Raw genomic sequence first — 15,460 nt, 5'->3', positions numbered from 1 at the left:
ACATGAGCACAGTAAGCAGGTTCAAATGTATGTAGGTTGCAGTAGTTATTTAGAGATGAAGAGGCTTGGTCAGCATAGACTAATGTGGACATCTGCATCAAACTAGGCATTGGACTGATGATCACAACAACAACAAAAGAATATATTTATGTGAAGAAATCCCTAACTCTGCACCTTCATACCTCTTTTTGATGTCTCCTTAATTTTTTTCTCCTCTAAGAGTATATGTAAAACTGGCATCCTATTGAATGATCAGGATTCTTTTGTTTTAGCTGCAGTAACACTTTACATTCTGAGACTGAAGTTATCTCAGAACACTGGTTTTATGAATGACTGTTTTCTGATTCAAACTCTAAAAATTTATTGTTAATCACTTCATGTGTGTGGGGCCATATCTTGTGGATTTATACTAACACTTCAGGGTTTCCTTTGGCTATCAGTATCTGGATTTAATGGTCAGCTTCCTAAGCTAAAAAAAGAAATGTATGCACTCCATACACAATCTTGTCACCTAGGTAGCAGCCTGTGATGTGCAGTGTACATCTCTGAACTATTTAAGGGGACTATATAATTCTCAACCCTATGGCACAAGTCCAAGAAATCACAGCCTATCATATCAGAGGGCCCTAGAAGTTACTATATCCAACCTTCTGCTCTCCTCAAAACCAAAGGGGCAGGTCTTCGTCAAAATTCTGTGAGCATAACTGATATCCTCAATTCTCTCTACTCGTTATTCAAATAATCCAAATACAACTCCTGATGCCAGAAGACAGGCACTGTTTATTCCAATGTGAGCCTCAGTCTGTAGCTTGTTGCACCTTGTTCCTTCAGGGCTGATAGTATGACTTCTTCAACATGTTGAATGAGGGCTCAAGGCATGCATCTAGTGCACAAGGTGATGCTTCCCATCCTTGCTGCTGTTTCCCTAAGGGATAACATTATTCACTGAACATTTGAACTGCCGATGAGTAATAGGCACTTACCTTATGTGTTCAATTCCCCCTGATACAGGACTTAGCATACTTCCCGATGGGTCAAATGCGACTCATTCACTCAGTTTCAGTTTCAACGGAATACAACCCTACAAACTTGTTGTTTGGGTGATGGATGTAGTGCCCTGAGTTCTCTCTGGTCCCTGTCTCCTCTGTACATGGCCCCTGTACTACTGAACATATCCAATTAGTAATTTTTTGTTGGTATCAGTTGTAAGTAAATGATGTCACACATCCCCGATTAGATTGAGATTTTTCTGAAGAAACTGTTCATAAAAGTTATGGATCATGATAACACACTAAACTGAGATACAAAAGTGTGTTGACATGGAAGATATCTTAGTTAAGGAGACATATTATGCTGATGGGAAGCAAAATTTGGTGATACTTGGGGTGGAGGAGATATCAGTATGTCCTTAGGGTTGAAATGACTGCCATTTCAGTGCTTAGGATTCTCAGAGTTATTTTGTGTGTACTGGAGTACAGGAGAGACTGTTCTCTGATTTATATTTATGAAATAATGTTTTAAACAATGTAAAATCTGGAGTAGACTCAAAATACGAATTAAGATAACATAGCTGTTCACCACACAGAGAAGGTATTAGAGCAGCAGACAGCCGCATTTAAAATTAGACTGTTAGAAAATATCACCTTTCAGAGAAAATCCTTCATCAGATGAGAAACAAACACAGATTCACAATTCACACACACATGACCACTAACATACTACATCAATACCAATGCTCCATGCAAGACAATACTGATAAGGGTTGCATAGGGGCAACTTTGACTCTTCTGTGGTTTCCTAAATCATATCTTAAATACCAACTTTATATACGAATTCACTATCTGTGACAGAGATAAGTGTAATCTTGAGACTACTGGAAAAGATGAAATTCTTCGTCAAGCCAATTTCATGGGTGGACTCTGAGCCATACAGCACTTGTATCCAGCAAACAGACAAGTCCAGATTGCTCAAGAGATCCTCCTCCGTCTAAAAAGACAACAACAAATTGAATCACAGTTTCCAAAATGTCTGGATTACATTGTCATTTTGCAGAAGTTCTAATAAAGGAACTTTTTAAAAATGGCATTTGTATTCATCATCCATTTTCACTGTGAAAAAATTGTTTGCAAAGTTATTCATTCTATTTTAAAACAATCTTTTTATTACTGAAAAATTAAATGATATTTTATTATTATATTCTGACTTTTCTTTGCATTTTAAATTTATTTATTCATTGGTGGTAGTTGATATTATTCTTAACACACTATAACAAAAAGCTAGATCTACTTTTGCCTTTTTTCCTTACTGACATAAGGCCGAGTATAGCCCATTCCATGGAGATAACTCATTTCTGCAAATAAACCAATACGTTCCAGATCGGTCCTTCCATAGTGAAAGCCAATGTCTGCAGTTTTTTGTTTCTGCTTTTGTTTCGGCATCTTGTTTTCTTCTGTGATGGTGGAAAACTAAGTAAAATGACCTGTAAAAAAATTAGACACTTATTTCTTATCACAAAAGTACATTCTCACATAAAAACACTCTTGTATTCAGTTTAAAATAAAGTTACAATAATTGACATTTAATGTATCCAAACAAAATAGCACATTATATATTGTTACAGAAGTAAGAAATCCAGGAAAGTAAGTTATGGATCACACTTCTAATAACTTTATGTGCCCTCACCAGAAACTATTCCAAGTTCAGGAAAATATACAAAATCATATTTTACATAGAACACTAATAAAATTAATTGCTCTCTCGGCAATACACTGAGTGATTAAAAAGTAATCTGCAAATTCATAAAACTATATTTTCCTCATGTCTGAGCACAAAATCATAATTTACCACCATCCTCATGAATTTGTTATTGTGGTCTGCAGTTCAAAGATTGATTTGATGTGGCTCTCCATGTTAGTGTATTTTGTGCAAGCCTCTTTATCTCAGAATAACTATGGTAATCTACACCCACTTTAATTTGCATACTGTATTCAAGCACTGGTTTTCCTATGCACTTTTCACCCCCTGCACTTCCTTCCATTACCAAACTGACAATTCCTTGACACCTTAAGATGAGTCCTATGAACTGCTCCTTTCCTTTAATCAGGTTGTGGCTTAACTTTCTTTCTTCCTCAATTCAATCAATTTGTTATTCAATATATGCATCTAATATTTAGCTTTCTTGTATAGTGCCACATTTCAAAAGCTTTTATGTGCTTTTGTCTGAATCGCCAGTCATCCACACTTGAGTTGAATATGAGGCTACACTACAAAAAATACCTTCATGGTACATTTCCTAACACTTTAATTTACATTTGATGTTAACAAATTCCTATTTTTTAGAGGTGCTTGTCTTGCCATTCCTTACTTCATATGTCATCAGTTTTTGCTCCCCAAATAACAAAACTCATCGGCTACTCTTTGATTTATCTTGACTATATTCCATTAGCTTTGTTTTACTTCTATTGATGTTCATCCTACAATCTCTTTTTAAGACACTGTCCATTTCTTTCAGCTGCTCTCCCTAGTCCTTAGCAGTTTTTGACAGAATTACAATGTTATCAACAAACCTCAAGGTTTTTTTTATTTTTTCTCTCTGAATTATAATTCCCTTTCCAAATTTCTCCTTTTTCCTGTACTGCTTGTTCAGTGTACAGAGTCAATAACATCACTGATAGACTACAACCCCATCTCATTCTTTTCACAACAACTGCTTTCTTTACACATAATTTGACTCTAACAACTGCAGTTTGGTTTCTATACAAGTTCTAAATAACCTTTTGCTTTCTGTATTTTATCTTCTTACCACAAAACAATCTGCACAGTCTATAAGTGAAATAAGGTATATGGACAAAAAATTAGAGACTGCAGACTGTGTCAAATTCCTTGGCGTGTTAGTCAATAAAAACCTGTTATGGAGTCGCCATGTGGACAACATACTGGGTCGACTGAATAGCCTTGTATATATTATGAATATCTTGTATAGTATTACTGATTTAGCTGTAAGAAAAACTGTATATAATGCATATTTTGTTTCAGTCATTAGGTATAGTATAATTTTCTGGGGATCTGAAAAAACAAATTTACTTGGAGCTTTTAGACTACAAAAAAGAATCATCCGGGCAATGGTGGGAGCAAAACCAAAGCAACATTGCAAACCTTTATTTGTAAAACTGGATCTAATGAGCATTCCAAGCATATACATCTATGAAACTCTCACTTTCACGAAAAGAAACCCACAACTTTTTGAGGGCAACTTCTTCTTGCATCAATATGATACAAGACATAGAACGAGCTACATGTTACCTACCCACCGTTTAAAATCATATGAAAAAACCCCATACTATATGGGCATGAAATTTGTAAATAAAATATGGAAAGATATGGATGACCCAAATGTAAAAGGCACCAAAAGAGACCTGGAAAAATATCTGAAAGATAAATGTTACTATAGTGTAGAAGATTTCATGAATGGTAACAATGCATTATAATTGTAATTAAAATACCTCTTTGAAGATGTTACACCATGTATATTATTAGTTTATTGTATTTTTAGTATTGTTATATATAGTGTAAAAACTGACAAGTCACCTATGTCACAATCTTTGATTGTATAAGACATGTTATGTGATAATAAAAATTGAATTGAATTGAATTGAAAATTTCAGAGTGTAATCCAGTCCACATTGTAGAATCTTTCTCTAACCATGAAAATGCTATAAACGTTGGTTCGCCTTTCTTCACCCTATCTTCTAAGATAAGTTGTAAGGTAAATATTGCTTTACATGTTCTACATTTCTCGAGAAGCCAATATGGTCTTCCACAAGATTGACTTCTAGGAGTTTTTCCTTTCTTATGTAAATAATCCATGTCAATATTTTGCAACAATGACTTATTAAACATATGGTTTGGTAGTTTTCACAACTGTAACTAAACGCCGTTTTTAGCACTAAAATCATTACATTCTTATTGAAGTCTGAGGGTACTTCACTTGTTTCATAATCTTTCACACCAGGTGGAATAATTTTGTCATGGTCTGCTCTCTCAAGGATTTCAGTAATTAAGAGGAAGTGGCATCCACTCCAGGGGACTTGCCTCCACTCACTTTTTTCAGCACTCTGCCAGATTTTCTCACATTACCATATCTCCCACGTCACATTCACCTACTACTTCTTCTTATTAGCATATTGCAATGCCTGTGGTTTTTACAATGTACTCTGCAATGTCCTTCAGATTTCCTGCTTTATGTGAATGTTGCCTTAACCACCTCATCCATCTGAGCATGCCTCTAGGATCGACCTAAACTTCCCTATGTCACCTTGTGTCTACATTCTGCATTCACACCAGTGCTGTGATTCGCATACAGGGAGGGACTTATGAATATTGTTGTGGTCTTGTCTTGGCATGAAATTCTATATTGCAGTGCCTGTGTTTTTGTGATGTACTCTGCAAAGCCCTTCAGACATACACGAATGTTTGGAATGTTTGAAGGAACAGGCAAAGCTGCGATCAACAGCTACATTAAATACAAGAAATGTGTTTGCTATTCAAAATTGATCAGACTCCAGCTGCACAGTGTACTTGTAAAAATTTGTGGTGGACTGGGACTCGAAGCTGGATTTTCGGCTTTATGGGACAGGTCACCTTAACCTCCTCCGCCATTCGAGCTCACCTCCAGGACCAATCCAAATTTCCATATGTCACCATACGTCCATGTCTTGTGCTCACACAATTCCTGTTATTCCCACATGGTGAGAGACTTGTAATTATTGTTGCCCCCTTGTCTTGGCATGAAATACCATATTGCAGTGCATGTGTTTTTATGATGTACTCTGCAACTAGTATGGCAGAGGTGGTTAAGGCAATTGATGCGTAAAGCAGAAATCTGATTTCAGGTCCCAGTCAAGCACAAATTTTCATTTTCGCCAATGTAGTGTGCAGCTGGTGTCTGATCATATTCACAATTTGTGAATACGTTTCTTGTATTTTATATAGCTGTTGACCGCAGCAACACCTGTTCCTTCAGACATAAACACATGGCTGAAGGACATTGCAGAGTACATTGTAAAAACAAGGGCACTGCAATATAGTATTTCATGCCAAGACTCAGCCATGGCAGTAATTATAAGTCTCTCCTTGTGTGAGAATCACAGAATTGTGCAAGTGTAGGATATAGACTCTTAGTGTCATATGGACATATGACTCAGTTCGGGAGGTGTGCTCAGATGGCTGGGGTCATTAAGATGACCGGAGGTGTAATGTGGAAATCTTGTGTAGTTGGAGTCTGATCATATTCACAATTTTGAATACATTTCTTGTACTACTTCTTCTCTTTCTATAATATTGCCCTAAATTTTGATCCCCTTGTAATAGATCCTCTACACATTCCATCTACCATTTGGCTTTCCCTTCTTTGCTCAGCACTGGTTAGCCACATCTGGTCTCTTCATGTTCATACAGTTGCTTCTCCAAAGATCTCTTTAATTTTCAAATGGACCACATCTATCTTTCCCCTAGTTACACATACTTTACAGCCTTGCATATTTATTTTACCCATTCCTGCTTAGTCATTTTTCACACTCTGTCAATCTCATTTTTTTATATATCAGTATTCCCTTTTGCCTGCTTCATTTACTGCATTTTTGTACTTCCTCCTTTCATTAATTATATTTAATGTCTTGTGAGTTATCCATAAGTTTCTGCTGGGCCATTTCTTTCCACGTATGTGATTCTCTGTTACCTATTGTATTTCATCTCTCAAAGCTATCCATTCATTTCCTATTGTATTCCTTTCACCTGTTTCAGCTCAACAATGGCTAACGCTCCTTCTGAATCCCTAAACAGATCATAGCTCCTCCAATTTATCCAGGCACCATCTCCTTAATTGTGCAATTTCTCCAGTTTTAGTCTGCACTTCATAATCAATAAACTATGCTCAGAGTCCATGCCTGCCCTTGCAAATATCTTACAGTTTAAAATCTGGCTTCTAAATGTTTGTTTTACCATTACATAATTGGTCTAAAACCTTATAAAGTCTTCAGGTCTCACATAAAACCTTGCTTTAATGATTCTTAAACCAAATGTTATCCTCTGCGCACAATTCTTCCATGTGGCTTCTACTTTCATTCCTTTTACCCAGTCCATGTTCTCCGACTACTTCTCCTACTACCAAATTCCAGTCACCCATCACAATTAAATTTCTATCTCCTTCAACTATCTGAATATTAGTTTATCTCATCATTCATTCTTTCAATCTCTTCAGCATCTGAAGAGTTATTTAGCATATAAACTTGTACTATCGTGATGGGCGTAAATCAGTAAATCATCCAGACTCTTGACCAAGCAACTATTGAAAAGACTGCTGCCTCTCTTCAGAAACCATAGGTTAATTTGACCTCTCCCCAGATACCTCTCCATTGTGGTTGAACTGACGGTATGGCTATTAATATTACTGATGTGCCCATGTGTAGTTCCATTACAGTAGGGTTCTATGAAGCCCATGTATAGTTCCATTACAGTAGGGTTCTATGAAGCAGGTATGGTATGATGTGCTTGATCACAATGGTAAAGTACAGCATCATTTTTCCCAACAAAGTTGGAAAATGACAGATGTAAAGTACTGCAAAATACTGCAATGTGAACTAAGCCAAAGACATTTAAAAAATGGTATTTAATGCCTTCTGCCCACCATATCCACACAGGGAAATGAAGGGCAGATAAAATTTCAGTAAACTTGATAAGCATATCAGAAAATAACATGTAAATCACTGAAACGGAATGTATTAATGTTGATGGATGCAAGCTATGTCATACTACTGCAGAATCAACAAAAAAGATTGAAGTCTCAGGTACTTCAGGTTACAGAATGTTGTCTCTAACAGCTTTTTGATTACTGGGCCATGAGAGTGGATCAGGGAACACACAAGATTGCAGTGGTGACAAGTTTGTAGACAAAAAGTATTTTAAGCTCCCCAAAGCAGTTAGAAACAGTTTTAATAAGGTTACAAGCTTAAAAGGAGAATCGTTGTTTTGAAGACTTTAATGTTGATTTTCTGTCAGATGGTACTAAAAAAGAGCACCTAAGGAAAGAACGCTGGAGAGAAATTTATAAAGCAGACAGTGTTGGTGGTAAATTTAGTTATTACAGCACTTTGAGTCCTGTTTTCCCCAAAAACAAGTAAGGACAAAATTGAACAGGAGGAATGACAAGGGCTACAAAACTTATGGTATTAAAGTATCTTGTACCATGGAAACAGAGCTCTAAATAATTCAGATGGCAAGATTTGAAACTCCATTACCACCAAAATAGTAAAATCCTCTAGTCTGTTATTTAAAATGAAATGCATAATTCTGTGTGCGAAAGATATATTGTTGCTTACCGTGAAGAAGACATGTTAAGTTGCAGACAGGCGCTATCGAAAGACAATTACACAAAGCTTTTGGCCACAGCCTTCACCAGCAAAAGAGAAACACACACCATTCATACACACAAGCAAGCATACCTCATTCACACATGACTGCCAACTCTAGCAGCTCGGGCCATAATGCCATGGCGTTAATGGTCAAGTGTGAATGAGGTGTGTTGTTTGTGTGTATGAATAGTGTGTGTTCCTCTGTTTCTTTCTTGCTGATGAAGGCTGTGGGTCAAAATCTTTGTGCATGTCTGCAACTTAAAACATGTCTTCTTTATGGTAAGTAGCAATTTATCTTTTCCCACATTGTTGATATTCTTACTTGGAGTTCCAATGTTTGATGCATAATTCTGTGCTATACTCAGAAAATAAAACACTCCAAGAATAAGGCAAAAATTTGAGGGCCAGCAACTAACAGACGTTTCGAAATTAAAAAAATAATGACATAGAAAATCAAATTTTGTGGTATACATTTTAAAGGTACACTCTTAAGCTATTTTTTCTACATAATCATCATTCAAATCGAGGCACTTACCATACCATGGCACAAGTTTTTCAGTCCCAGCTCTGTAGAAATCTGCCACTTACAATTGCAGCCACTGCTTTATAATGGCATAAAGTTCAGCATCAGTATGAAAGACTTGTGCAGTAACCATGTCTTCATTGCTGGGAAGATGTGGTAGTCGCTCAGCATGAAATCTAGGTTGTATGGTGGGTGATAAACCCCTGCCATGCGAAACCCTCAATGCTTCCAGCAACCTTAACTTTGTCAGTGTGTGACAAATTTCAATTGGTTTTCAGTTTTTTGCCAACAAAAACCTAATCACAGAGTGGACATCACAAGTGGGGCATTTTCTATCACAGCACACATTTTAAAACATCACAGAATGCAAAGTAGCACAGACAGACCTCACGTTACCACTGCTGGATGTGTACTGAGTGTAGGAACGTTTTGCCACCAATATTATGGTTGTAGCCATGCCAATTGCCATGATAAACCAATACATCTGTTACTTTCTGGATAGCTCTCATAATTTAGACCATTACTATATGAGAATCAAACAAAAATAGTGACCCAAATGAAACTGAGGCCCCAGGAAATAGCACTGGTGCAAGTGGTGACACTTTCAATTCTTTGGCCACCAAATTCACTATTTCATCAAAGTCACAGTAAACGTTTCACCCATTAATAAACAGCCAAATACAGAAGCATTAGATTTACTTCTGCAGACATAGCACGCACCACCAACAGACATTAGTTTCAAAAATATAACTCCTGAGGAGATCACAAAACTTGCCAGATTGTTAAAAAATATTAATTCTCCTGGGTATGGTTGTCTTTCAAGTGCAACATTAAAATCTTGTGCTGACTTGATAAGATTAAACTTAAGCCATCTTTGTAGTCAAGCAATGGCTCTAGGCATCTTTTCTGACATATTTAAATATCCTGCAGTAATACCCATCTGAAATAAATAAATTATCCAATTACTTTCAAAAGTACTTTGAATACTGTATTGCTCGCTGATGACACATGCGTACTAATCAAGGGTCCAAACTCAACTTTAGCAAATGCAGCTCAGATGATAGCTGAACAGGCCTACAGGTGGTTCATAGCTAAGAGTTTAAGCCTTACTCTCTCAGTTTCAAACCAGAAATAATGAACCGACAGTGCCAGTAGTAGATATTAATTGTCACACTCAAAATGAAACACACTATCTAAAATTCTTTGGAGTCCACTTAGATAACAAGATAAAATAGAGTCAGCACACAGCTCAGTTCAGTGTATTACATCCTTAGTGAATCTGTCACTGTGTTGATCTAAAGATAAGAGTAGTGATATTGCACATTTTCAGCCCCATTTTCTTCCACATTTATATCTACATCCACATCTATTCTCTGCGAACCATAGTGAAGGGCATGGCAGAGATTACATCCCACTGTAAAAGTTATTAGGGCTTTTTCTCGTTCCATTCACATGTGAGGACATCAAAACATTGATATGAAGAGAATCACTGGCCAGCACTGCAGATTGGGGATGTGGAATCTCTGTGGCCAAGACACCAGTTTGGACTGAACAATCATAGGTGGTAGTTGCCTCTTGTACTCTTGTGTGTCAAATAAATGTTTATCTGCATATAACGGTGTTTGCATATTATTATCTCATCAGCTATTGCCATAAGGAGGTGCCCTTCCACATTAGTGATCCCGACAGCAGTGGATACTGTGTTACCTGCAAAATACTATCATGTGCCACGCTATTGTGCGTTAACAATGGACAGAAAGTTTAACATGTCTGTTGTTCTATGATGTGGCTAGCTCTATGGCTATAAATCCATGCACAATGACTGCAGTGCAGTGTGCCCAGGCAACAAACTATGTGGGATATGGAGCAAAAGCATGTACAAATGCCACCTCACAAAATACAGTGATTGTCTATCAACAATGGCAACCATCAGAGCTTTTATTAACAGACTTATGGGCAAACCTATACGCCAGCCTGCTTACAGGACAATTCACATTCAGTTTTTGTAACAATGTACATGGGGCCAATTGTGTCCTCCACATCTGCCGTGCTGCGATCACAGACGCTTGATGCAACTGCCTCATGCACACAATCTTTGTGCAATGCTGACACCATGTTCATTTTCTCAACCATACCATGATGGACTGACCCAGCATTGGTTGTGCCATACCACTTGGTTCCAGCAGTACATCAGATATCAGGGTTAACAGGATAGTGTTCCCTGCACCAAGCGAAGTACCCATCATTGTGACCTGAACGAGTGTCTTTGTGGTTCACAATGGCTGAGTGTGTTTTTCACACAGTAGGCATTGTTAATGACAATTTGAAGTTTGTAATGCTAATCTGTCACCTTGCAGAACATGCAGAACTGATAAGTGACGTCATTCTTTCTCCTCTGCTGCTCAACAAATACGACATGATGAAAACAGCCCTACTAAAATGCATTGCCCACATCCCTGAACAACAGGTGCAGAAAGTCATTTACAGTGAAAAGTTCACTGAGGAAACTCCCTCACCATTATGGTGCTGTCTATGTTTGCTCATAGTCCTTCTCTAATGCCTGCCACAACCCTGTGGACATTATGGACTGTGGAACTCCCATCTCAGCTACAGCTCACAATTAATGTGCACAAGGCATAACTGCAGGATAGGAATTTGGCCCTAGCAGACAGACTATATTCAGTTGTTCAACACAGCAAAACATCAGTTGAGCATTCCCTGACTCTTCTGCTCAGCCAGCCAGTACACACTGAAAACAATTGAAACACCACTCAATCTCATGCGATAATCCTGTCATGAGCTCCCATACAAGCACCAAGTGGCTGCATGCACACAGCACTGCAGCAGTGTCTAAGTCTGCCGCACCAGCTGACCTTGTGTCTCATCATCCGTAACACTGTTGGTATCAAATGCAATAAATGCAGCAGCACACAACAGTCATCAGCCTGAGGAATACCCAAACAGCAACCACAGGATGAAATAGGTGTTCCATCCTGCTTTACACTGACAAGTCTCCTCCCTTTATCGGCAGTGAATTTGCATGACAGATGCCTTTACATTCAAGAACTTGCACTAATCTCTACTTCCCCATTGAGACTGGACTGGATGTGTGCTCCATGCTTCACCTACTATTTGAACCACACATTGCAAGCATAGGAGTGCAGCTGCATGTGGCTAATGATATGGGCATCCACATACATGGCACTTGAAATCTCGCAGTGCATCTTTCTGATAAACCTTACTGTACATAGACCTTCTACATCACCAACATCGTCAGGCTGGTGGTAGAAATACACTTTCTCCACAAGTTCAACCTCTTGCTGATCCAGACCATGGTCATTATACCACCATGCCTCCCAAGAGCACATTCTGGGGTTCTTGCTCTGACTTTATCACAGGCCACAAATTACAATTCGCATCTGCTAATGACTCATTTCATAGCCTTCACCAACAGCACTCCACTACTACATGAGTGTGTACATTACAAGCAATCAACACAGTTCACGATCAGCTGCATGAAACCAATGCTGACTCACAATGATTATGTTCTGATAACAATAACCTGCACAAAACATCCCTTATACTCACACATGCATGTGTCCAAATCCAATGCCTGCCATATAACAACATGGCAATGGCACATGCAGCCATGTCCCCACAAAATGGCCACACCTCACCGCAGCAGCCTGCCAACAATGCAGCACATGATTCAGCGCACCACCAAAACAATACAGGTTAGTATAACGCAATCTGCCTTGCTTCGTCCTCCACAGCAAGTGTCTTCCTATCCCTCATGTGACATGCCAAGGGTTGGTATCAACACACAAGAAACAGTGCTATGCACTGTATTGACACAACCCAGACACATCTGTTACAGGACACAACCTAATCTTCAGGCAGCCGAGACAGTAAAACTGCTATCATCACTCAGTATGGGCTATTTGAATTCTTGTTAATTCAACACTGACTAAAAAACACAGCACAGACATGGCAACATTCATCAATGGTGTACTTTTCAAGATTGATTGCTGCTAGCTATACCTACCTGGACAACATATTAATTTTTGCCTCTGACACACACAGCTATGAACAGCACACTGAACTAATTGTCATTACTCTTTTTGGAGCAGTTATCATCAATGATGATAAATCACAACTGTGAAAATTTCCTTGGCCATCCACTCATTGGAGAAAGCATAAAACCGACTTCAGATTAATGTGAACCATTTCACGAGCTCCTCCCCTGCAAACTTTCCTTTCTCAGATCCCTGGCATTCTGAACTTTTATTGACACCACTAACCTCAAGCAGTTAAAGTGCAGGCATCTATGACTCATGCCCTGCCAGGCCCTCACCCACAGGGCAAGTGGAAAATAGTGTGGACCACAGAAATACTAAATGCATTCAACCACTGTAAAGAATCCCTAGCAATGGCAGCGTCCTTGGAACAGCTGATACTGGTCACCCCAATTATACTCGTGACCGACACCAGCGACTCGGTTATTGGACTTTAGCAAACTGGCAGAAGAATAAGCTCACACACACATCATCCAATCTCATAATTGTACGATGATCAATCCATGGGTTAGAAGTCAATATTCTTTGTGACATATCGCAACACAGGGTCCGTCTATTCCTGCTTAGCACTATGCAGCAAACAGTCATCCATCGATCACCTACATAATCTCATGCAGAAACGCATCTACCACACGACATGGATAGTTGAAATAAAGTCAGTTGACAAGCATAAACACATTTGGTTGTTTTGATTCACCACACAGACTGTTCCACTATGTACACCCGGACCTCATGGGACCCCTACAAGAGTCAGAGGGCTACAGATATCTCCTCCCCACTATCAACAGAGTTTCACGCTGGGTAAAAGGCATCCTGCTAAAAGAGATCACAGCTGAATCCACAGCTAAGGCATTTGTCACAGACTCAGTATCGCAGTTGGGTTGTCTGGATACTATCACTACTGACCAGGGACAACAATTTTAAGTGGGCACATTTTACAGCTCTTTATAGCCTCTGTGGCATCTCTTGCCATGGTATAACAGTATACCACCCTCAAAACAATGGCTTAGTAGTGAGATGACACTGCACAATGAAAACAGCTCTCATGTGCTACAGAGGTGCGTGGACTCCCATGGGTACCTATTGGTACACTCATGGCATGTAAAGGAGATCTACAAGTCTCTATGGTGAGACCCTAACACAGGCAGCTGAATCTGTATTACCTGCATCCATGCCTGACCCCTCCGATCTTCCAGAAATGGTACAACGCATCAAGAATCGTGTACACTAGTCATTTTTACATCCTCCCACATCACATACCTCACCCAAACCATTCATACATGAGAGACTCATAAATTAAACACACATCATGCTCCATGATGATACTGTACAAATGGCATTACAATCTCCATACAACAGCTTGTTTTGAGTGGTCAAATGGGGAACCCAAATCTTTGACACTGATATCAAAGGAAATGCCACAAAGGTCTCAATCAACAGACTGAAGCCAATATGAACACTTATTATCAAATGTGATATGAATACACTATAGAACTATAGTGGCCTAGACATCCCATATGTCTGTAAGTCATGTCCGGCCCAACCTAGAAATAATCGTGATTGACACACAAGGCTTTCATCAAGATGAAATTGTGGTCAAATTAGTCAACAACAGCCTATGCGTTGGAGCAAAACACAATGCTCTGCATAGCACATACAAAAGGTTATAGAACTGTCAGCCGCCTCTTCATAATGCGCAAGATATTCAATAAAATAATCAGCCTACTCTCCATAATGCACAAGATATTCACCAAAATAATCACCAACCACATAGGACGGCACTGGATGTTAATGAAAGAAAGGAACTTCCTGACTTAAGAAGTAACAATACAATGGTCCACTTGTTAGTAATGAATTAAGTTGCAGATTGAAATTATGAAAAGTGTAAAAGGTTTTTTACAATATGTACTGAAACTAGATTGCAGTTATAAGAGTTGAAGGATATGAAAGAAAGCAATGGTCTAGAGGCTACTATAATTCTGTCAAAAATGATAAAGGATCTGATAGTGCAACTGAATGAAATGGATATTATTTTGAAAAGAGATTATAATGTGAACATCAACAAAAGTAAAACAATGATAATGAGATGATGCTGATGGAATTACATAGGAAATAAGACACTAAAGATAGTAGGTGAATTTTGCAATATGGGCAGCAAAATTACTGATAATTGCCAATACAGAGAGGAGATAAAATATGTAATGACAAGAGAAAGTAAAGCATTTCTGAAAAATAGGAGTTTACTGAAGAATGTCTCAGTAATTTACTTACTTCTGGACAAGGGTGAAGGTTGTCTGGTTACTATGCAAGTCCTGTTTTGATCTCATATTTTTACCATGACATGCAATACTGGTTTTGAAAAGATAGTGGTTTTTATTAATGACACATACAAATGAGAACATTTCTTGAGATTTCATTTTGAAAATATGTGATTTCCTAAAACAGATTCCTTC

At 38.4% G+C, this 15,460-nt stretch overlaps 1 protein-coding gene across 1 annotated transcript in view; it reads right to left on the bottom strand.

Annotated features, from left to right (window-relative positions):
• The window catches only part of LOC126458858 (UPF0602 protein C4orf47 homolog), a 166,734-nt gene that overhangs the window by 112,981 nt on the left and 38,293 nt on the right, over nucleotides 1-15,460 (bottom strand). Inside the window, exon 4 of the mRNA XM_050095821.1 lies at nucleotides 2,306-2,479. Coding sequence (XP_049951778.1) covers nucleotides 2,306-2,438 — 133 coding nt within the window. The 5' untranslated portion in view covers nucleotides 2,439-2,479. The remainder of the gene's footprint in view (nucleotides 1-2,305; nucleotides 2,480-15,460) is intronic.

The sequence above is a fragment of the Schistocerca serialis genome, chromosome 1 (assembly GCF_023864345.2).
Source record: "Schistocerca serialis cubense isolate TAMUIC-IGC-003099 chromosome 1, iqSchSeri2.2, whole genome shotgun sequence".
Taxonomy (NCBI): domain Eukaryota; kingdom Metazoa; phylum Arthropoda; class Insecta; order Orthoptera; family Acrididae; genus Schistocerca; species Schistocerca serialis.
Note: the sequence above shows the minus strand (reverse complement) of the source record. Positions and strands in the feature narration are given on the sequence as shown.